General features: G+C 49.6%; 2 protein-coding genes across 3 annotated transcripts in view; one reads left to right on the top strand and one right to left on the bottom strand.

Annotated features, from left to right (window-relative positions):
• Positions 1-1726: 1726 nt before the first annotated feature.
• Positions 1727-5838, bottom strand: IL2RG (interleukin 2 receptor subunit gamma). Of its 2 annotated transcripts, none has more exons than XM_074915202.1 (8): positions 5733-5838; positions 3914-4004; positions 3496-3680; positions 3222-3364; positions 2958-3124; positions 2395-2598; positions 2240-2324; positions 1727-2136 (listed from the first exon to the last, which is right to left on the bottom strand). In XM_074915202.1, exons 1-8 carry the CDS (start codon positions 5818-5820, stop codon positions 1933-1935), a joined length of 1167 nt encoding a protein of 388 aa, XP_074771303.1. In that variant the 5' UTR covers positions 5821-5838; the 3' UTR covers positions 1727-1932. The 2 variants fall into 2 exon arrangements, with proteins under 2 accessions (XP_074771303.1, XP_074771304.1); XM_074915203.1 differs by having other exon boundaries at positions 2395-2503; positions 2962-3124.
• A 1656-nt stretch (positions 5839-7494) lies between these two features.
• MED12 (mediator complex subunit 12) overlaps positions 7495-23460 on the top strand; it is a 37349-nt gene continuing 21383 nt past the window's right edge. The window contains exons 1-19 of the mRNA XM_074915474.1: positions 7495-7635; positions 8003-8107; positions 8945-9136; positions 10846-11005; positions 12322-12497; positions 12780-12890; positions 13453-13707; positions 15647-15793; positions 16090-16189; positions 16627-16763; positions 17598-17729; positions 18130-18256; positions 18889-19118; positions 19554-19634; positions 20539-20712; positions 20990-21134; positions 22047-22165; positions 22315-22458; positions 23234-23397. Of these exons, the coding sequence (XP_074771575.1) occupies positions 7537-7635; positions 8003-8107; positions 8945-9136; positions 10846-11005; positions 12322-12497; positions 12780-12890; positions 13453-13707; positions 15647-15793; positions 16090-16189; positions 16627-16763; positions 17598-17729; positions 18130-18256; positions 18889-19118; positions 19554-19634; positions 20539-20712; positions 20990-21134; positions 22047-22165; positions 22315-22458; positions 23234-23397 (2798 nt within the window). The 5' untranslated portion in view covers positions 7495-7536. The remainder of the gene's footprint in view (positions 7636-8002; positions 8108-8944; positions 9137-10845; positions 11006-12321; positions 12498-12779; positions 12891-13452; positions 13708-15646; positions 15794-16089; positions 16190-16626; positions 16764-17597; positions 17730-18129; positions 18257-18888; positions 19119-19553; positions 19635-20538; positions 20713-20989; positions 21135-22046; positions 22166-22314; positions 22459-23233; positions 23398-23460) is intronic.

Here is a 23460-nt window from a genome sequence, read left to right as displayed (position 1 = left end):
GGGGGGGTTTAGTCTGGAGAAGAGGAGGCTGAGGGGAGACCTCATCGCCCTCTACAGCTACCTGAAAGGGGGTTGCAGAGAGCTGGGAATGAGCCTCTTTAACCAAGTAATAAGCGATAGGACAAGAGGGAATGGCCTCAAGTTGCACCAGGCAGGGTTTAGACTAGATATTAGGAAGAAAATGTTGGGCGTTGGAATGGGCTGCCCAGGGAGGTGGTGGAGTCCCCATCCCTGGAGGGGTTTAAGAGTCAGGTCAACACAGTGCTGAGGGATATGGTGGAGTTGGGAACTGTCAGTGTTAGGTCAATGGTTGGACTGGATGATCTTCAAGGTCTTTTCCAATCTAGATGATTCTGTGATTTTGTATTTACAATCCTCCTTATGTATCTTCCATCATTTTTTCACACTTGGCCCCTCTGGCATTTAGCGCTTCTCAGCCCCCATGTCCCCGTCAGTCAGCCAGTGGCTCCTGCCTGCTCAGCTGCAGCTGCCCCCTCTCCAGGACATGTCCCTGGATGTGTCTGTGGGCACCTTGGAGCAAGGAGTGGGGCTCAGCAAGCCTCCAGTGCGGGGGCCCACAGGAGAGCGGTGTGGGAGCCCATCAGCTCTCCCACAGCTCTGCTCCACCACAGTGACCCCATGAGGGGTCCTGCACACGGCAGGGCTTGTGTTGGGATCCATGTCACCCTGCCCTCCTGGACACCTCATGGCCAGGGCACCGTGCAGTGCGCCCAGTGTGCTGCAACGCACCCAGTGCGCCCAATACATCACACGCACGCAACAAATAATGCTCCCAGGCTACTATGCGCTGCGCCCTGCGCACCCAGTGCACTGGGTGACGCACCCAGCACACCGTGCACCCTGCAGCACAGCACAGTCACCCTGTCATGGGGTTGTGGTGGTACAATTCCTACCCCTCCCCACCCTTCCTTGTTGGGCTGCTTGGTGCCAGGTGTGATTCCACCCACCTCCCCCGAGCTATGCACCAATCTGTGGAGAGAGGGACTGCTAAGGTGAAGGCACCCCCTTAACTAGCCAGGCTCCTGCCCCTCCCAATTGCTCCCAAACGGTTATAATGCCCCATCATCTCCTGATGGCCTGGCACACCTGTGCCTGGGATGTGGTCAGATGGAACAATAACAGAGTTGCACTTTGCAACTGCCGGTAGGCACCCGAAAGTATTTGACAAAAGTCAATTGTCTTGGACCCTATAAATTGCAACCACAAGGGAGACCCTTTGAGCTCTCCTGGATCGCAGCGTCCTGTGACCAGCATCTCCCCTGAGCTGGGACGCCTCTCAGGTACCAAAACCCTTAAGGTGCCGTCTGCTCCAGACGGAAGGCTGGGGCGAAGTCCACCCGCTCGAGTCTCAATTATCGCCCTCTGAGGAATGCCAAGGCATTGGGAGTATATACTCTAAACTCGAGAGGGAAATTTTCTTTGAGCTAGCTTCTCTTTCACCTGTTCTTTCTCTGTTTATTGGGGGGGGGTGGGTACGTACCCTTGTTTCTGTGTGTATTTGTCTGTTTTGTGTTCATTTTACTGAATCCAAACACGTTTGCTTCTGTGTGTGTATATGTCCATTTTGTGTATGCACATATATGTATGTATAAATTAAGGTACCGTTAAGTAAGTTAGTGTGAATCTTGTCATTTTAGAATCTGTGAATAAGCCACTTTTCTTTCAGCATTTCTGAATTATTTTGTATTGATAAATTGCTGTTAGTTATTAATAAATCTAGATTTCTTGCTAAATCATTACTGTGCCAATACTTTCATCTGCGACAGGGGGGCTTGGTGTGGCCGTGGTGGGGAGCAGGGCTGGGGGTCCTGGGCATTTGGCAGAGGCAGAGCAGGAGCAAGGCGTGCAGGGCGGTGAGGTTTTGGGCAGCGGGGGTGCAGAGCGCGAGGGACGCAGGGGTGCAGGAGTGCATCACAGTCCCACATAGCTGTTCTTGTAAGGGCTGTGCTCACAAGGTGCAGCTGGGGTCCCGGGCATTACAGATGGTGAGTAGTTGCCGCTCTCCCAGAGGGGCTCACAGCTGTCCTTGGGGGGCAGCTCACTCACATAGCAGATGTTCTCGCTATAGTTGGGCCTGAAGCTCTCCACGACGTCTTTGGGGACTCCGGCCCATTCCTCCAGGGAGCAGAACAGGGTGAGAGGAGCTACCAGCCAGCCCAGCCCCAACCCCCTGGGGCAGGGGGTAAGCCCAGGGCAGGGCTGCCCACAGCAGCCTTACCTGGAAGTTGCCGTTGTGGGTGATGAAGAGCTCGTCAAAGTTCTTGCTGGGGTTGGGGATTCGGGGCATAAGGATGACCCACACTCTGCACGGGAGAGATGTGTTGGAGGGTAAGAGCCCCAGTGCTGCTGCCTCCCACCTGCTCCCATGCTCACCTTTCCATGCGCACCAGCAGGACGACAAGGACCAGCAGGAGCAGGCAGGAGGCGATGGGGATCAAGACTGTGTGGATCCAGAACCAGTGCAGCTGCTCCTCTGCCGTGCCTGGAAAGAGCTGGGGTGACATGGACCCCTGGCCAGCACACCGCCACAGCAGTGGGGTGGGCACATCTATGGCCCTTCGTGGGTGGCCATGGGAGCTCAGCATTGTCTGTGGCAGGGCTCAGCTTGGAGCAGAGGATGGAGAAGGAGCCCATCCCCAAACCCTGCCATGCTGTCACCACAACTGGCTGGTGACCCTGTACTGCTTGTGTCAGAACATCCCTCCAGGGCTAAGAAACCCCTGGCAAGTCAGCTGGTCCCACTGGCAGTTGGATATTTGGCTTCCAGAAGTGCAAAGGATGCAGGGGCTGATGCCACTGCTTGTGCCCCAGGTGCCTGGATGGGTCTCGCCCCTACAGCTGCTGCCTTGGGCCAGTTTTCCATCTGCTTGGTCATCCCTCACCTGCTGAGCCCCACCATGCTGCAGCCCGTCTCATCCCACCACAGCCCTCAGAACCTACCCTTGCTGGTGGAGTTGCTGCCCCAGACCACAGGGACACTCCACTCACTCCAGAGCTGGGTCCTGCCACAGTAGCTGTTAATCTTGCTGCGCACGTAGAAGGTGTAGTACTTCTCATAGTCCACGCTGGGGAAGGAGAAGATGTCTCCTTTCACCTGGTGTTCCTGCAGAGACATGTGGGTCATGGGACAAGGACCAGCACTGGTGCACAGCTCGTCCCTGGGCACAACAACTGGGGTACCACATCCAGGGGACTCTCACCATCCAGTTGGTGTCCTTGTTGCTCTTGTACTTGACAGCGTGCTCCAGGCACTGAGCTTTGGGGTATGGGGAGGTCCAGGTCAGCTGCAGCTGGTTGCTGCTCATGTTGCGGATAGTCAGGTTGACGGGTGCTTCTGGTTTCACTGCAAAGCACAAGTGATGCTTGGTGAATGCTGTCCCCATGCCATGGTGGCCCTGCTGCCAGCCAGGATGTGATGGGGCAGCCCTGCTCCTGCCCCACAGAGGAGAGTGGGTTCCCCCCACCACTCCGTACCCAGGTCCTGCAGCTCCATGGGCTTGCTGAGGAACTTCAGGGTCCTGCTGCCGAGGCTGGCATTGATGAGGACACGGAAAGGCTGGAACTGGATGATCTCGCTCTGATTGAAGTAGCAGCCAATGCTGACACCCTGGTCCTGCAGGTAGTGCTTGCACTCCATCACGGGGGACCTGTTCTCGTACCTATGCAGCAGCAGGTTACCAGGGTTCCCTGAGACCCCACATGTCCCAGCCCTCCCTGGGACCCTCTCCCCAGCATATCCCAGCCCTCTTGCCCCCAGAGCCTCCCGCACTCTGGGCTCGGGGAAGAGGAGCAGGCTAATGCTGGTACCAGCAATACCATCAGGAGCCTCCCATGCAGGGACCCACTGCTGAACACCCTTCTGTGGGGCTGGCCATGGGGCAGGGGCACGTACCAGTAGTAGAGGGAGTAGTTGGCCGTGAGTGTCTCTCTGCTTCCCCACATGCAGGTCATGTACTCCTCGTTGAAGAGGACACACTCCACCCCTACAAAGGATAGACACCATTGGGCACTGCAGCGGTGGGTGGCTGTACCAGGACCAAGGGGTGCGGGAGACATGGCACACCCCCATCAGCCTTCCTCTGTGTGAGCCAAAGAAGCCCAGTTCTTCCCAGCAGAGATGTGGTGCAGCCTGTCTGAAATGCTGGGGCCCCACCACCCTATTCACACATGCTGTGCCAGTGACGCTCAGGCTGCCGGCAGCCCTGCTTCCTCCGAAGGATTGTGAGGCAAGCTGCTGTCCCTCCTGCATCTGTGCTGTCAGCTCCTCATGCTGTGGATGTGGTGCTTCATCCCCAATCCTCCATCCGCTCCCCTTAGACACCCTGAGGACCTGTTTGCAGCCCCTTGCACTGTGGGATAGGATGGAAACCCCACCCTGCCAAGCCATCTTGCTTTTCTCATAAGAAAATCAGGGAGTTTCCAGGATTTGTGCCTGATGTCTCCATCCTGGCTAAATTCATCTCGCTATTACCCTTTTGGGTGCTTGCAGGTGCCCATGTGTCCCTGTGTCTGGGTGGGGTGATGGGAGCTATGCTGGGATATGCTTCCCACCACAGCCTCTCCACCACAGGGCCAGGGGCTGAGACCTGGTGGTTTGATCTCTGCAGAAAACACCGCTGAGCCCCAGGAGGCTGAGCAGCTGCTCCAGGAACCCACGCTGGCTCGTCTGCCCCCTCCTTCCGCTGCGCTGTGCCAGCCCCAGTCCTGCCCACACAGCTGGAGGCCACATCCTGGGCTGTCTGGGGGCTGCAGGGCCACCAGAGCAGTGCTGGTCCCTGCATCAGGTACCATGCCACAGTCTGCTCTAGTGGCCATTGCCATGGCTCACTGCCCGATGAGCTGCTCCGATGGATGGAGGTGCCTCGCAGAGCCCTTGCAGGTGCCAAACCAGATGCTGATGGCTGAAAGCTGTCCTGGAGGCATCCAGAAAATAGTATTTTTCCCCCTAAAAACCAGGCAATGGGACACCTGGTCCCTTGTGAGGTGCAAACCCATCAGCCAGCACTGTGGGGGCAGGAGAAAGCCAGAGCAGGGCTTTCCTTAGTTGTAATGTAACACGGTGGAGCAAAGGGCCTGCACCCCGGCTGTTTCCACATGTGGAGATGGAGAGCAGCATTCTGGCAGCCCAGGAAGTCCAGGGATACAGAGAAGCTGAGTTTCCAGGGTAAACTGGTGTTTTACTGACAGCCAGCCAAGAAGTAGACTTTTTCTCAGAAAATGACATCTGGGCTGAAGGTACTGGGTGGAAAGAGGAGCCGCTGCCTCCCTGCCTGGCTGATACATGGGGCCAATAGGATCTACGCATCGCGTCCTGCCACTGCCCCGCACCCCGGCCTGCCACCTGGGACCCCCATGGCCAGGGTCCCTCCCAGCAGTGTTGCCTGCTGGGCTGGCAGCTGCAGGGCTGGTAGCCATGGGGCTGGTGTTGCCAGCAATGCTCAAGCACCAGGGCAGGGACATCCAAGAGGACTCCCTGGAACAGCCCAGCTCCCCCAGCAGCACCACTGCAAGAAACCATGTAGGTGCTGGGTGTCTCTGGCGCATCGGAGCGTCACGGGATCTCTGGCGCATGCCCCAATGGCTTCCCAGCCCACGCAGCCCCATGTCCTGTTCTCCTTGCTCGCCATCACCGAGGAGCAACGTTCCCCAGCCCCATCACCTATGGGGCACCGCAGGCTCCCACCCCCCCTGGGGCCTATGTGCCCCCTTACCTGAAGGGCTGTGGGCAGCAGCAAGGCAGGGGCCCATCCCACAGAGGAGGAGGATGGTGGACGCAAGGAAGGCAGCATGCACCGCCATGGCGGCGTGAGCCGTGGGGCGCTTGCGAACTGCGCACAGCCCACTGCGCAGGGCTGCTGGCTTCCACACCCACAGCGCTTCCTGCCCCATGGCACCGCCCGCCACCGAGGGGCCCACCCCACGCGGCGCCCCACGGGCCACTCCAATGGCAACCATGGCTCACCACACCAGGGCCCCCCAGCTCACCCCAGCGGGGCCCCACCACCCTTCCTGCCTAGGCTCCCCACTCAACCCTCCAGACCCTGATGCCTTCTAGCTGATGCCTGTGAGCAGTTGGTGCCTGCAAGTTGAGGCCTGTAATGATTAGTGATAAGAGAAGCATTCCGTTATATCTTATGTGGTGCTGTTGTGCCCAGTTGTGTATACTTGGAAGTCTCAAAGGGGGGAATATGAAGAAATTCTTTTACCAAACAATGTTTAACTTTGTATTTAACAAGACCCGAGTGATTAAAATGTACAGAGAGGATATCCTAACCTTAAAAATAGATAGAACCTGGGGGAAATGCTCAAACAAGGTGGATAAGAAAGAACAGCTTGGCCGGACAACAGAGTTGGGAAACATCCAAGGAGAAGAAATTGTCCTCAAAACACTCATGGCCATAAAAGGGAAAAAGGAGTAGGGGACTAACTCCCCAAACAATCACCAAAGACCACCCAAGACCTTCACACATGCACAGTGTAGTTTTGCAACACCAGCATTATGTAAATATTGGAGATAGGCAGAAAGGTGGAGAATTCCAATTCTTGGGAAATGTATGTTCATGTTCTTAAGGTATGTAGAGGATGAACTTTTGTTTTAGTGTATGCACGTTGGGTGGAATGATCCCCTGTGCATCCAGAGCTTCAATAAAGAATGCCTGCTTCCTAAAACTCCAAAACGAGTCTTAAGAGAGTTCCTCTGCAGGCTTTTACAGTAACAGCCCCACTGCCTGCCCCACCAGGACCCCCCAGTTCATCCTGCCATGTTCCCACGGCTCACCCTGCCATGCCACAGGGCTCACGCCCACAGGGCTGCCCCCCAGGAGCAGGGCTGGTGTGGGGATCCCAACCCAAAGCCCGGCTGTGGATGTCCTGGGCTGGGTCCCTGGGCAGAACTGGAGGTCACTGGGGCAGTCCCGGAGGGCAGCTATGGGAGACAAAGGGGCTCATGGCAGCAGTTTGTAGGGAGTTGGGGGCAGTTACAGGAGGCGGTCAGGGTGGCCAGTGACGGGGGCAGTGATGGTGGCAGTGATGGGGACAGTGACGGGGGCAATGATGGTGCCAGTGATGGGGGCAGTGACGGGGGGATGGTCATGGGCGCAGCGCTGGGAATGTCGTCAGGGCGACGGTGGCCGTGGGGCCGCCGAGGGTGGCCACAGGTGGGGGTGTCCCGGCCCTGGGGGTAATAAAGGTGCCGTCACGTGACGTCAGGCCGGCGCGGCGCCGGCGCAACGACTCCGCCAGGGGGCGCTGGCGCCTCCCGGGCCACCCCGTCCGCCTTCGGCTCTTTCCGCCTCCTCCCGGCGCAGGCTCGGCCCCTCCCGCCGGCGCTCGGGACTCTTCGTCCTTCCTCGGCCCAGCTTCGGGAAGTTCCGTCTCCCCTCGGCGACGTCCGTGACAGCGTCGCGTCGCTCGGGCCTCTCCGGCAGCGCTCGGGCGGCCCCGGCGCAGGGCGCAGGCGCGGGCGGCCTCGGCGGTCCCTGTTGTGGCCCGGTCGCCTCTGCCCGCCGGCCCGGGATGGCGGCCTTCGGTGTCCTCAGTTACGAGCACCGCCCGCTCAAGCGCCCGCGCCTCGGCCCGCCCGATGTCTACCCGCAGGACCCCAAGCAGAAGGAGGTGCGGGGGTCGGACGTGTGGGGGGCCCGGGGCCGTTGTGCCGGGGCTGGCCGTGAGGAGGCCCCGGGGGTGCGCTGGGAGCCCCCGCGGTGGGGGCAGGGAGCCCTGTGTCCCTGTGGTGGCCGGGCGTGAGAGGCCGGGAACCCGAGTTGGCGGGAGAGGGTGGTCCTGGCCGAGGGACCCGCGGTTCCTGCGTCCCAGCACTCGCCTGGGGCGCTGCCTGGTAACGGGGGTCTGGGGGAGGTCGGCTGGGCCCTGGCCTTGCCCTGTCCCCACGCTGCCTGAGCCGTTGTGGCGGGGACAGAGGCAGCGGGCGTTTGGTGTGGAGGGGCCTTGCCGAGCCCTGCTGATCGTCCTTCCCCCGCAGGATGAGCTGACTGCTCTGAACGTCAAGCAAGGCTTCAATAACCAGCCGGCAGTCTCTGGGGATGAGCACGGCAGTGCCAAAAATGTCAATTTTAACCCAGCGAAGGTGAGAGCTATTGGGAGAGTGTGGGGGTTTGGCAGGGCCTGGTGCCTGTTCGGGCAGACTGCTGGGTCATGGACAGTCCTGGGTTTTATTTTTTCCCTGCGTCCAGAACCAGGAGACCCTTCCCTTTAGGATGAATGGTTTAGGACCTATCCCTCTGTCCCTGTAGAATGAAAGTTCTGTATTCTTTTGGAGCTGTGTCCCACCTCTGAGAGAGTAGATTCTTGTCTTGCTCCATACATCTTACGGGCAGGTCGGTGTATCCAGCTGCTGTTAAACCAGCATCTAGAATTCCTTATATTCTGCAATTAAAGCAGAAGACTAGGACACCAGAAGCAGGAAACTACTTCTTATTGGTTTGGTTATGTTATGGCCATGGTAGAAGAGAAGGAAGATTTCTTGAAACATGTGGCAATTTAAACATGGGAGTTACATAACAGGCTTCAACTCTGTTTTTCCAGTTTCTAAAATCAAGAGGTTAAGTTCTGGGCCTCCCTGACAAGAGGACGAGTAATGACTTGGGATGGAAGGCAGTCAATAAGCACAATATATTTGTTTTCCTTGGCAGACATCTGTCCGAAAAGCCTTCTGCCTGATTTTACAAGTATTTATGAAGAGTTGTATCTGTCGCAACTCAAGTCCCTGTGCAGTTATTGTATGAATTATCTAGAAGTGTTCCTCTTTGCAAGTATAACAAAGGAAATTATTGGCAGGTTTTTTGTGTTTCAAAAGTTCATACTGCTGAGACTTATGGAAGGAATGACAAATGAGATTTTAAGCACATAGAATAGATCTTTGACTTCTGAAATGTAATTCATCCCTTTTTTCTTTTTTTTCCAGATCAGTTCAAATTTCAGCAGTATTATTGCAGAAAAGCTGCGGTGCAATACACTGCCTGACACGGGGAGACGGAAACCCCAGGTGAATCAGAAGGATAACTTTTGGCTGGTGACAGCACGTTCTCAGAGTGCCATAAACAACTGGTTCACAGATCTGGCTGGAACTAAGCCCCTCACTCATCTCGCTAAGAAGGTATGTTACAGGAGAGGCTGCCTGGCAGGGCAGAACATTTCATCTATATGCTTGTTTCTGAAGTGTTTGTATAGTAGAGGTTTCTTTTCTATATATTTGTTGAAGCTTTCAGCCTGAAGAACATATCCAGGATTTGTAGTGCACTGACTGTAGTTGTCCCCACCAAAGACTGGTCCCTCATCTGCTGTTTGGAGGTTGTGTTCAACTTTGCCTTTTGGCTTGTATGATACAACTGGTTTATTTTAAGGCTTGAATGTTTTTCAGAAGAGTTGCCACTGTTGCCTTTGGTCTGTTGTTTAGATTAGGACCATTTCTATTGTGGAGGGGTTTTCAAGTTCTCAAAAGTCAGTGTGAGAATTACTGGAAATCGTCAGCTGAGTGACTTCCCAGACTTCTCTTGCAGCGACACATATTTCTGGTTCTCAGAAGAATATGTGTATTACGGCTTGATCTCAGCCAGGCTAGAGCATTTCTGTTCCCTGGGTCTAGGGCTAGATATTTCCCTGGTAGTATTGAATTCTGAAGAGTATGAAAGAAGGGTCTTATTCTGCCATTTTACTGGGCCCAGTAGCAAGGAGAACTAACTCTATCAGAGTGGGCCTGTAAACAAGGAACTTGGGAATCTTGTATGCGTGGTGGAAAAACATAATGCCCAGTTGCAAAACAGTAGCAGTGCACAGTTTAGAAGCTGGAGTTTGTCTGGTCCTTGGTGTTCTGGGTCATACTTGGGGGGAAGTAAACAGATTTTCCCAGAATCTGTCTCTTTATAAAGTTAGTCCTTGTATTCCTTGCACATTGGCTGTCGGTTTCCTGAGGACGTTGTGAAAGCTTGAACCTTTCAAGGCCTTCCCCAATTTCCTGCAATGGGCTCTGTCAGTTTTCTCGGACTTAGACATGAAAGCAGCAACTGTCAGTAGCGAAGTAGTCTGTGTCTTTGAGACATCAGAGAATAATTGGGAAGAATGCAAGAAATGTAGCAAGTAAACAGTTGAACTGTTGGTCGTTCAGGGAGTTTGAGATACCTACCAAACAGACCTGTTCTCTGTGAATTTGTCTCGTTTCTCTGTGAACACATGCATACTTTTGCTCTCTGTAGTATCCTGTGGAAATGAGCCCCACAGCTGTACTTTTTCCTGTGATGTGTTATTGCTTCCTGGTGTATAGATCTCCAGTCTGATGATTTCACTGGTATCCTCCTATGTTGTATCTTGAATTTTGAATCTTGGTATTAATTAATTCCTTCCTCTTATGGTACTCAGTTCCCCGTTTCTCACAGTCTTCTGCTGGCTACTCACGTTATTACAAGATTTTTGTAATTGCTCTGTTTTGTTTACAAAATAATCCTATCTTCAGTCTGTATGTGTTTCTGACTCAGTCCTTAGTCTGTATCTTTTGTAGTTGTTTGTATTGTATCTAGAGCTTATCCTCGAAGCTGTGTGCAGGATTCAGGGTGTGGATTTACAGTGATGTAATTATGTTTTCTGCCTTCTTTCAATTTTTGTTTCTCTTTGTAGTGAAATGCAGCTCTGGTACTGTTGCTTTCTGACCAGAGGTGAATTCTTACAGTAGATTTTTTGAGATAGAGAGTAACACAGTACCTCTTCCCTTTTTATGTTTTTCACAGTTTGCAGAGCCTACAGTGTGTGTAGATGGGAATTATTCCAAAGCAACTAAGTTCTTGGTGGCAATTCTTCTCAATTCTATTACAGGTGCCTATCTTCAGCAAGAAGGAAGAGGTCTTTGGTTATTTAGCGAAATACACTGTTCCAGTAATGAGAGCAGCCTGGCTCATCAAAATGACTTGTGCCTATTATGCTGCCATCACGGAAACCAAGGTGAAAAAGCGTCATGTCATTGATCCCTTCATTGGTAAGCACTTTGTGTGGAGCACTGGTTTTGTCCATCCCAGATGTTTCCTTCTCAGCCTGCTCTTGAATATTAAGAGGTACCCTAGAAATCCATATAGACTTGTTTCCTGCTGATAAGTCATAGTGCTCTGATGTGCATAACTGCCTAAAACAACAGGGCCCACCTGTGGGAGTACACTGTTGAAAAATAAGTCTTGTCAGGCACAAATACTTCCTGAGAGCCTACCTCTTCTTTCTCCCCATTAAGTTCTGCTGTGCTCTTCTGCTGTATAACCTGTTTTTTTCTTACCCTACAAAGACTGTAAACGTTATAATTTAGTGATGACTAATTAGCTTCTTCTCAAGTGCGTAAGTATGTTTCCCAGAGAATTCCGGTCTGTTACTCCCCTGTTTGTGTTTCCACTTTCATTAAGCCTTACTGGATCCCATATCTAATACCCTTTGCATCCTGGCCTGCTCCAGATTACTGTGATCTAGGAGAGCTCCCATGGCTGTTTTCTCTTTTGTATCGCTGTGACTACAGGACCCGACTACATTAATTTGAAAAGCAGTATTAGCAGTTGAGGTCCATGGTTAGTTGGGTTTTTTTTTTCTTTCTTGTTTATCTTTGGTATAAAAATTACACAGGCTCTGTTTCTGAAGGTTGACTGGTTTGTAGATATGTTTATTCCATTTACTTTGCTGTTCCTTTGGGTGTTTGTCCTACTGCTGACCCTGTAAGTGGTTTTGTTTCAAGTGTTTGCATATTTTGCCTTGGCTTTTGCCATCTGCATTGTCCCAGAGGAGGGAAATTGTGCTGTCACTTTGTGTATTGAATTTGTCTCTTACACAGTTAGGTTTTGGTAAAAGCAATTATTTTTAAAAATTACTGATCATGGCTTTAGACTGGTATCTGAAAGAGATTAAGATCAAGTTCAGTGTTGAAGTGTTTCTAGTGTTTCTGCTGTCTGTCACATTATTGAGGATGCTAAACCAGGCTGTCCTGATCCTGCTTCCTGCTGGAAAACCTCTTCTCTCCACCTGCTGATTCTCAACAATGGCAGCTGAGGAATCTTTCTTCCCAACTTTTCTTGTAATTCTGCATCCCAAACAGAAGTTTTTCCCCTTGTTCCCTGTTTCTGTGGATGCCTCTTCCTTCCTACCACCTCCAAGCCATGAGCAGAGCTAATATCATGGCACTTACTTTTCTTTCTTTGTCTTTCTGGCCTTTTCAAATGACAGGAACTTTTTTTTAGGTTTCCCCCCATGCACCAGCCTGGTTCTTTCCTGCTTCTGTTTACCATGGCACTCATTGCTAACCTGTTTCCTCTTCTCCAGAATGGACACAGATCATCACCAAGTACCTGTCAGAGCAGCTGCAGAAAATTGCAGAGTTCTATAGACAGCTCCCAGGGCAAGGCTGTGGTTCACCGTCTGGGCCAATGACCCAAGAGGTGGAACAAACTTTGAAGCAGTGGGACTACAATGAGAAACTAGCTATGTTCATGTTCCAGGTGAGGGGCTGGAGGGGGCTGCTGGGTGGGTGTGTAGCAGAGGAGGGCTAGGGGAAGTGGATGCCAAGTGATTTATTTTTGCAGAATACTATCTTTCCGTGAATAGGCCCTTAGGGCTGGATGCAGTTTTGAGCTCAGTAGTAGAATGGGGTAGTACAGAACTGTGGAAACTTCTAGAGTTACTTCCACTGTTAGAAAGTAAACAGCTGCTGCTGCTCTACCTTTCCTTAGCGGATGTTAATTCAGCTCTTGTCCGTTTGCTCTACCTCTATCTGTGTGCAGGATGGCATGCTGGACCGGCATGAATTCCTGACGTGGGTCCTCGAGTGCTTTGAGAAGATACGATCAGGAGAAGATGAATTTCTGAAAATGCTCCTACCCCTCCTGCTGCGGGTGAGAAATAAGTACTTGGCTTGCTTCAGGAGAGCACTGACTTCTGCTGTTGTCAATCCCCTTCTTAGCACTGAAGGGATGATGAGCTGTTTTGTATCGAGAACGCTAGGGAGTGTCTCTGTGAGCATCATTCTTAGCTCATGCAAGGATACCTTTTTAGTCCTGTTCTCTTGTGTTTCTTTGTCCTTTACCCTGTCTCCCTGCACTTGAGTTGGTAGTCCCTGCCCACATCATATCTGTGATAGTTAGACTCATTGTGCACCACTACAGGGAAACTGCTTTTCTTTCTTTCCATCTAACAAATTCTAGGCATACTTATGAAGCCCTGGGAAGGCTGGGTGTGGGTACATTTTGATACATGAAGTCATTGCCTTAGAGCATTTAAAGGGTTTTTCTGATGCTTAGTAGCTAGCGGGTGATCGATAGTGCTAAGGAGCTCTCTGTAAAAAGGGACTGTCTCTACAAGACAGTGCCACACAGTATACTGCTATGTAAGGGTCAGGGGTTTCTCTTGTGTTGCTTGTAACGAGAATGTCTTCCCTCCCTTTCCTTTTCCCTGCAGTACTCTGGAGAGTTTGTGCAGTCTGCGTACCTGTCCAGACGTCTGGCCTACTTCTGCACCCGCAGGCTTGCGATGCAGCTGGATGGTGCGGGCGGGCACCCACCCCACATCCTGTCTGCCCAGACAGGGAACACTCTTCCCTCAACTCCCACCCCTCAGCCAGCTGCAGGGAATCCTCCTCCCAGCCCTTTCAGCGACTTACTGCTGTGCCCCCAGCACCGGCCAGTGGTATATGGGCTCAGCTGCATCCTCCAGGTTGGTTTGGGTAGTGGTTGGTGATAGTGGGGTCAACAGGGACAGCTTATATTGTATCACAGAAAAATCATGACGGTCTGAGTCAGCGACTTCCTGAGTACAGACATATCACACCATGATTGTCATAGGGTAGGTCTTTGCTGACATGTTACAGAGCTTCTGTACCAGACATCAGTGCTGTAGCAGTGCCCTTGACTGACTTGCATAAGAAAAATGGGATGGAATAGAGCCTTTTGCTCTACTCACAGGTGCCTCAGATGTCTGGGAAAGCTTTGCAGAAGAGGGGATGAGAAAGAAAGGGTTATTTCGTCTTGTGTAGTCAGTAGCAGGTTGTCTAGGAAAGGAAATTATGCCAGAAATGAAAAGAGGGCTTTGTAATTTTGTGAGCTCTTAAAAACAAACAATGCCTCCTCAGAAAAACCCACCCCCACAGAACAAAAAAAGTCCAACGAACCAAACAACCAGCACACACAAAAAACAACCCCTGCCACTTCTTTATGGAAGAACTTTAATGGTTTAGGCAGACCACTCATCGGGAGTGGAAGCAGGCTGTGAAAAGGGCACCACAGAAGGAGTGGAGATTGCCGCTTCCAGAGGAAAAAAGGAGCACATTAAAGCAGAGGAGATTCCAGAGAGTGCAGAATGGAGCAGGAGGTGGAGAGGAAGAGAGCTCAGAGTTTGGGAACCTGCAGCTCAACAGAGAAACTGGAGATCAAGGAGCCCTGACAGGATCAAGAAGTAGCCAGTCAGCTCTCAAACAGGATAGAAAGAAAATTCTTAGAGTACTGTTGGTTAGAAGGATCTGTCTGCAATGACTAGAGAGCAATGCGGGGGTTATAAATAACCCCTTTGTATTTCTCTTTCTTGGTCATGTTCAGTTATAAAAGTTTAGGATTTTTTTCTTGTTTCTATGTGATAAAACATCTTTTAAATACAAAATCCTTTGTTTGGGGAGCTTACTTTAGGGAAAATACATGATCGTATTCACCTCAAAGATTTGGCTAATTTGGGGTTTGAACACAACCTACTTAAGTTCAGATGGGTTAGTGATGGTCTGGTCTTGTAGTATGTCTCAGAAGAGTTCTTCTGATAGAAGATCTACAGCTCTTCTGATCTGCAGACAGTAGATAAGGCTAAGGCAGTGTAAGATCTAGTGGTTGCAGCTGGTAAAGTCAGGCTGGAAACAGATGCGTTTCTAACAGTGTACGTAATTAACCTTTGCTCAGATGTTCCCAAGATACGATAGATTATTTGGTTTGAGTGTTTAAAACAGCCTTGGTTGTCAGTCTTAATGTCTGCCGCCTCCTAAGCCAGAAGCTCTAGGGGTGTATGCTAGGAATTGTTCAGTGAAGTTTTGATTGTGTTTGGGGGGTGTATGTACAAGATCATAAAAGGAGGAAAATGCATATATAAAGTGCATATAATAGCATTGTTGTTATAATCATTACTATAGTCATAATTATGAAATAGTATAGTATAATGAGTTTGGGTCTGTTGACTCATGTTTCTTCTCACACTTTACTCTTGATGAGGGCTGGAAGTCACTTTTGTAAATGCTGCTCCTGGACCATAAGAGTTGGATTGTGTATTGGTGGTGTGAGTTGTAGAAAGTAAGTTCTGTTTAGAAGCAGCAGGGAGCTCTGCAGCAACATGTTGCTGCTTTTGCATAATGTGGAACTCTGGTCTTGTCTTCCTAAGCATACCTAGGGCAAGAAACTCAGTGCAGCAAAATTACTAGTTTACTCCTTTATACTCTAGTATGGTCTTTAGCCCAAAGACTCTTTCAGAGCTTAGAACAAAAGAACCCAAAAATATGTATACCAGATGATGAATGCCTGGGCAGTAGGATAAAGGAGGGGTTACTTCTGTAGAAAGTAATCTAAATTAATTGTTTTGACCTTGATTTGCTCAATTATACTGACTTTTCTGTCTGTTGCAGAGTATAATTTTGTGTTGCCCAAGTGCCCTTGTGTGGCATTACTCATTGACTGATAGCAGGATAAAGACTGGCTCTCCTTTGGACCACCTGCCTATAGCCCCATCCAACTTGCCCATGCCAGGAGGGAATTCAGCCTTTACACAGCAGGTGAGCAGCCTTCAAAAAAAAAAAGGGAGATCCTGTGGTCCAAGGTAATAGCTGTATCTTAACTCTTTCAGGATTTTCATTTCATGTTGTGTGATAAGCAAAGCTGGAGGTGCTGTGTCACTCCAAAGGAATTAACTGCTCCCATTCTGCTATAAGCAAGACAGTGATATCCTTGGAAGACAGGCAGAATCTAACCTTGAGTAGAATTAGTGTCATGCTCTTTGTTTTCTAATAATTTTCTTCACAGGACTTCTAAGGCATGCTTTTGTATGTTTACACAAGTCCATTGCTTTTAGGTTCGGGCAAAACTGCGTGAAATTGAGCAGCAGATAAAGGAACGTGGTCAGGCTGTGGAGGTTCGCTGGTCATTTGACAAGTGCCAGGAAACCACAGCAGGTAACTTGCTGTAGGTTAAAGTTTATCTCCCCTGTTCTATCTGTTACCCTGAGAAACTTCTTGTCTGACTATTTTCTTGGATTTTTTTCCTCTTTGCTGCTGCTGTCAGCAGTGGAGAAAAAGACCAAATGGCTCTTTTTCTTTCCAGTGCAAAATCTTGCATGGGTGTGTTTCCCCAGCTATAGGGGTATTTCTGTTACTGGAAGCTGGAAATGTGTACCAGAGAACTATAGTCTTGTATATGTGCCGTGTTCTGATGCTTTACAATAACATCTGATGTTGGCTGCTGTGAGAGTCAGGATATTAAGCTAGGTGGACCCTGACTAGTACAGCTTTCCTTAGGCAGTCTCCTGAGCAATGAGCTCATGGAAACTTTTGCTCCAGAATCTGTTGTACCAGTTGCAAAACACCCATTTCTCTTCTCTGTTCTCTTCTAGGTTTCACTATTGGCCGTGTCTTACACACTTTAGAAGTTCTGGACAGTCACAGCTTTGAAAGATCTGACTTCAGCAACTCTTTGGATTCCTTGTATAACAGGATATTTGGGCTGGGTCCAACCAAAGACAGTCACGAGGTGCCTTGGGACTTTTCTGCTGGGCCCTGGTCTTGCACGTGGCTATGTTCTTCTTTATATTCCATGGTTACTGTCCTCTGACTACAGAGAGCTAACTAGGTAGTGGCTATAGGCCAAGAGATGCAATTGCCATGAAAAGGATTTCATGCAGCCTTAAGTTAGGGAGGTACTAAAGTGAGAGTGGGGGATCTGTACTCTAGAAAGTCTCTGCTAGCAAATAGGTGTAAGCTTGAGAGAATCCACACAGCTAACAGTCTCCCAATGGAAGACATCAGTCTGGATAGCAGATTGATGATAAAGACATGTTATGTGTCTGAGGGAAGGAAATGCTAGTCTTGTCAAATTCTGGGCTGGCAGCTGCTTCTTGGGAGGCTGGGAGCTCACAGTTCGAGTTCCTGTTAGCCTAGGAGGTGACATATTTATGATGTGTAGGACCATAGTGCAACTAATACTGCGTTGGTTCCTGGAAGGGAGCTGCAGGACTGGTAGTTCGCATACTATGTATAATGCTGTCGAGAAGCTGTGTTTCACTCTGTGCTAAGATTAGCACTCCATAGATGTGCTGCTGGAAGAGAGATGATTTTCTGAAGCAAAGCCACCCTGGAGATTTGTTAAGAGCTGTGGATCGCCTCATGTTGCAAAGTGGAGTCAAAGCAGAGACAAAGCAGCTCTAGCTTGACATCTGTCCTCCGTGTTAGGAAGAGGCAAATGTAGCAGTCTTCAGGCTGTGCTCTGCTAGAAGTAGACTCGCTGCTGTATCCAACTGAAGGCTTTAGGACTGCTCACCTCTTCCATTTGGCTCGGGTTCTCACTGTAGTGCTTATATCTCAACAGATCTCCCCAGATGACGACGCAGTGGTGGCCTTGCTGTGTGAGTGGGCTGTCAGCTATAAACGCTCTGGGCGCCACAGGGCTATGGTTGTGGCCAAACTCCTGGAGAAACGTCAAGCAGAGATAGAGGCTGAGGTAAGTCCTTATTCCTGAAAGGCTAGTAGTGGTAAAGGAGAGCAGAGGTTACCTAACTACAGTTTTTTATTATTACACCAAAAGGCAAAAGCTGATCAGCTCAATACCTCTTAATACTGGTGCCGTTAATTATGGCATTTGCTCCATCTAACCCAAAGCAGGTCATAAATGAGCCTGTGGGTTGGTGTGTGTCTCATTTCTTTGATACATTTGAAGACAGGCGATGGCAGTGTGGAAGTACTGGCACGTTGGGAAACTGAAGTTTCTTAGAGAAACCTGTATGGTGGCTTTCCTAGAAGTGCAATATAGGAAAAGTCTCTTGAAGACTTCTGTTTTGGGGTTTACGGATAGTGAGTTTCTCCTCTGTGACAGCACTCAGTACTTTTTTCTGTTTCTACAGAGATGTGGGGACTCTGAAGTTGTGGATGAGAAGGGTTCCATCTCCTCAGGCTCTCTCTCAGCAGCCAGCGCTCCTGTCTTTCAGGATGTCCTTATGCAGTTCCTTGACACTCAAGCTCCTATGCTAAGTATGTAATAAGAACTTGTGATCTCCCAGTTTCTAGCTTTCCCTCTCCTGCAGACTTTGAATTTGTGTGCTGTTCTCTTGTGTGTTGGTCTTGGATGTACCTAAATTCTCCCTCTGGCCTCTTTGTGATCCAGAGCATGCCTTGGAGAGGGAGGGAAAGCAGCCTGAAGGGCCAGATGACAGAATGATAATGCAGAAGCACTTCTGTTAACTGTTGGCCAAGATAAATGAGTATAGCCTAAGCAGAAATTAATTCAGGCTGAGAACTAGAGGGAGGTTTCTAACTAGTAAGTGACAAAGCCCTGGAATAGTCTCAGTGGAAGTACTGCAAACGGACTGAGGGATAGGATACAACTCTGAATGATGTAGGCAACTGTTTGTGCACCCAGAAATGGCACTTGTGCCTCTGGTCTGTGAGATGAAGTGGAGAGCTTTTGACTTACTTAACTGCCACCTGTTGAAACTGGACTTTCTGCTTTTAATCCCTGCTGTAATCTCAGAACTGTTTATCAGTCACTTTCTATGTTGAGATCTCTGGAAACACTTTCTCTAGCCCTGGGTTATGTGGCTGGTGTTGCTCAGAGTGTTGCAGAAGAACTCTGATAGCTCTGACTGCTTCTGCTGTCCTTTCAGCTGATCCTGGGAAGGAAAATGAGAAGGTGGAGTTCTTTAACCTGGTGCTGCTGTTCTGTGAGCTAATCCGACATGATGTATTCTCTCACAACATCTACATGTGTACACTCATCTCCCGGGGTGATCTTGCCATGGATTCTCATGGGCCTCGCCCGCCCTCACCTTTTGATGACCCTGCTGAGGAGCATGACAGAAAGGAGACGGAGGGAAGCAGTGGCATCAAGCTAGAGGTGAGAGCACGAGCACCGTGGCACTCCTGTACGTGTCCCCGTGTTGTGCTTGCCTGTTTTTACCAGCTTTGGAGCCTCCTTGCTGTTATATACTAAAGGATGTACCAGTGACTCATGCTTGTCTTTCTCCCAACCTATTTCCTTAGCATTTCAGTTTCAAGAGTAGAAGGTTGTGTTCTAAGTGGCTGGAAAGGGCCTGCAGAATGTAAGGGGGTAGATAAGAAAACCTTGCATTGCTCAGAGCAGTATACCATGAGGTGCTGCGTGAGGCCTGTCCTTCATGTTCACAGTGTATTAGGCTCCAGCTTAGCAGGCACCATGGGAGTGTTGGCATATCACTGTCACTGTCCAACATGGACATCAAGTCCTGTAGTAAACAAATAACTCTCTTGTTCTGTGCTACATCACTGAGATGTAAAGCTGCTCTGTCCCCAGGACACAGGTCTTTCTGAGCCCATGGACATCGACCACAACTCCAGCATGCTCTTCGATGACATGGAGAAGACAGACTTTTCGGTATGTTCTTGCGTTATGTACCTGCTACTCAGTAAGTAGGTTGGTATGTTGTAGTGGGACCAGGGACAGCACATGCCTCACTTTTATGTGAGTACTCCCTCACTACTGTAGAGCCAGTATGCTACAAGTGGCTGGGTTGTAAGGCAGCTGGCACTGTAAAAAAGGTCCATATAACCTGCTTATGCAGGTCGGGGTCCATCTGAGTAGAGTGAGTACCAGTCATTCCTGGGACCTCTTACACTCTGGCCACTGCTAGCCCAGTGTTTAGGAAGTGGACTGCTTGGAAGTGGATGGGAAATGGGTGACTATGGTAACACCAGGAGATTGGGAGTGACCAGTTACTGTTGGCAGGGGTTTTCTTGATCACCTGGGAGAAGACACAGATCTGCTGTCATCATACTGTGTGGCCTTTGGTACTGCTTCAGTTTTACAGTTCTTCATAATATTTGTGGGCATACTTCATGGTTGCAGAACATTTTGAAGGACTTGGTAATAAAAATAACTTGCAGTGGTTGAAAAATCCCTAAGTACCTACATTCCTCCGTCCGTTTCTGGCCTTTGAGGGTACCTGTTAGGCAGGTGTGATGTGCAGAGCTATGCGGCTTTCCCGTGGCTTTCCCAGGATCCTCACTGGTTCTGTAGAGGTGGTTGTTCCCAAAATCCTAAGTCATGGTTATTTATTTCCTATTGGTTTTAACTTGATATGCAACATGGACCAGAAGCAGAGATGGGAATAGTGTGTTAACACATTGCTTTGGTCACTGCCCTAAGAACTGGATGTTTCTCCAACCCTCCCTCTTCCTGCTCCTTTTTAGGACTGAGCAGATGTACCTTCCTTCAGCAATCTTCCCTGTTGCATGACCATATTACCTAACTACCTTTTCTTGTTCTTATGTCTCCCTAGATGTTTTCTCCTCCAATGCATTGTGAATCTAAAGCCAGCCCTTCCCCTGAGAAACCAGATCCTGAAAAGGAAGCAAAGCCTCTGCTGAAGGATAAGTCTGTCGAAGGAATGCTAGCATCCCTGTATGACCAACCTAGGCACATCCAGTATGCAACACACTTTCCTATTCCTCAGGTAGGAGACCTGCTCATAACTGCTTCCTGGCTGCGGCCTTGTGCTCTGGTCATGAGGCTGCTGTATTTCCCTGCAGTACTGCTGTGGGTGGGTAAGGAGCAATCATCATTTCCTGCACTGCTGCAGGAGGTGATCTACTTAAGATATCGTCTTGTTTTCTCTCAGAGCAATTTCTGAGATGAAGCTTTCCTTTTGCCTTAAGAGATTCGAACGTGAAATAAGATTAAAGCATTCAGCCTCATAGTTGCTAATTCAGTTGTCTCCCTTGGTTCCCTAGGAGGAGTCATGCAGCCATGAGTGTAACCAACGGTTGGTAGTTCTTTTTGGGGTTGGAAAACAACGGGATGATGCTCGGCATACGATCAAGAAAATAACCAAAGACATTCTAAAAGTCTTAAACAGAAAGAGCACTGCAGAGACGGGTTAGTAGAGCTTGAGCCATTCCTTTCTGAAGTAGGAACATCTTTCCATCTGGCTGACTCCTTTGTCTGGAGTCTCGCAGTGGAAGGATTTTATATAATCTACAGTGCCTGGTAAGCTGTATCGCTCACTGAAAGTCTGGAATGGTGCTCTGTTCCCAAACGTACTAACCAGCAAGGAAGATGATTGATTTTCTGGTGACAGTATCTGTTTAATTGAACTTTTCTTCAGAAGATGATTGACCCTGGACAAATTTGGCTTTTCAAATTTTATTTTCTTTAGTCCATAAATTTAGATCCTTGCACAAGAAACAAAGAAGACTTTGCCTATGCATATTCAGAAAAGACCTTGATTAAATGTAGCATGCTGTTATGGTTGGGGCACATGCTAAATGCATAGGATGGGCAGTTTGGATAGCTCTGTCAAAATCAATAGAAGGCCTCTGACTTCTATCAGCTGAGAATCTGGCTACTTTTTTTTTTTTCTCTCTTAGTCTGATTCCTGAAAGGCAATTTGAAATGTGGTAGAAAGATTCTTTAAAAGGTGATGTGCTCTGAAAAGAAATTTTGAGGCTGAACGTCTCCAATCCAGAACATCTGTTCTCACCAGACAATCAGTTTACCTCTAAATTGAGATAGTATTTTCCCCCTCCAAGGAGTACCTTCACTTGGGATAAACTATATGTTAACCCTAGTGTCATTCTCAGGTTAGGAATTCCTTCCTCAGCAGTTCGTTGTTTTGCATTCAAGATGGTCCTTACTGAGTCCCGGACCTTAAGACAATATCTTTGGCTGTGCTTTGTGTCAGGGGCTGATCTTACTGATGGACTGGCAGGTGCTGATGACTGATGTCTAGTCCTCCTCTGATGAGGAAGGTAGCCTAATACTCTTTTCTGATCCTTCTGACTTTGGCAGGTGGAGAAGAAGGCCAGAAGAGGAAAAAGAGCAAACCAGAAGCATTCCCAACAGCTGAAGATATCTTTGCAAAATTCCAGCACCTTTCTCACTTTGATCAGCACCAAGTCACATCTCAGGTATGAAACTTTCAAGGCAGCTGTCCTTGGGCCTTGGCTGTGTCCCTTTGCATTACTGAGAGCACCTTCCTGAAGGGGAAGGGAAATGAATCTGCTGAGGGGCTCCTTGCAAGAAGAGATAGTTACTGTGTGTCGTCTTGCACTTGCAGGTATCTCGCAATGTCTTGGAACAGATCACCAGCTTTGCCTTGGGAATGTCATACCACCTGCCTCTGGTACAGCACGTGCAGTTCATATTTGATTTGATGGAGTATTCACTCAATATCAGTGGTCTTATCGACTTTGCCATCCAGGTAAGTGCAGTGTGCTCAAACCCTTCCTGGGCAGGGGTTCATCAGCCTAAAAGGGAGCAGATCTGTACTCCAGGGATCACTGGTGATCCTCTGACCTGGGTCATGGAGGTGGTCAGATTAGGCGGTTGTTGCGGTGCTTCTGGGCTGCAGCTGTTGGGAATAGGTTGGTTGTGGCAGGTAGTCTTACATGTTCTATTCTGAGGACCATTATTCCAGAGGCTTCAGGGTTGTCTCCAAAGGACTTGCATTGCATCTGTCCCTGGCTGCAGCAAGACCTTGTTCTGAGTGAGAAGGGGATCGTCTGTCTCTGGCAACTCTCCCACCTTGCTCTCCTGGAAGGATCCTTGGCACATGGCAGTACAGGCTGCCTCCTGGATCCTGCTAAAATCCTCTTGCTGTTTCTGCAGCCTGTGCCAGGTGTCTCTTGAAGCCTTGCTATGGTTGCTGACGGAATTGAGGCTGTTAGCCTTAAAAAGGGAGCTGAGTGAGATTTATACAAGACAGAATTACCAAACAAGCTGCCTGCTACTATCTGTGGCCATATCCTAATCACCCTCTGATACTCAAGCACTGACAGCCCCTCGTACTGCCCGACAGAGATATTGTGCCCAAGTATGGGGTATCAGTTGTTCCAGGGGTACATCTCTAGGCAGAAAGTCCCTGCCAGTCCCTTTCCTGGCAGGTCCTATAGGCTGTGAGTGTGGTGTGCCTGCTCCCTTTCTGACCATACCTTACCCCTGTGGCTGTTGAAGGGTTTTTCTGTCATTGGGTGCAGTTGCTGAATGAACTGAGCGTGGTGGAGGCAGAACTGCTGTTGAAATCCTCCGACCTTGTTGGCAGCTACACCACCAGCTTGTGCCTGTGCATCGTGGCTGTGCTGCGGCACTACCACTCCTGCCTTATATTGAACCAGGACCAGATGGCTCAGGTCTTCGAAGGGTAAGGGAATCTTGCCCTCCCTGTGTGGAAAGAAGCAATGTTTCTTCTGGGGGTTTGTAATGG

This window comes from Athene noctua, chromosome 11 (assembly GCF_965140245.1).
Source record: "Athene noctua chromosome 11, bAthNoc1.hap1.1, whole genome shotgun sequence".
In the NCBI taxonomy this organism is placed as follows: domain Eukaryota; kingdom Metazoa; phylum Chordata; class Aves; order Strigiformes; family Strigidae; genus Athene; species Athene noctua.
This window is presented reverse-complemented; position numbering and strand designations above follow the sequence as displayed.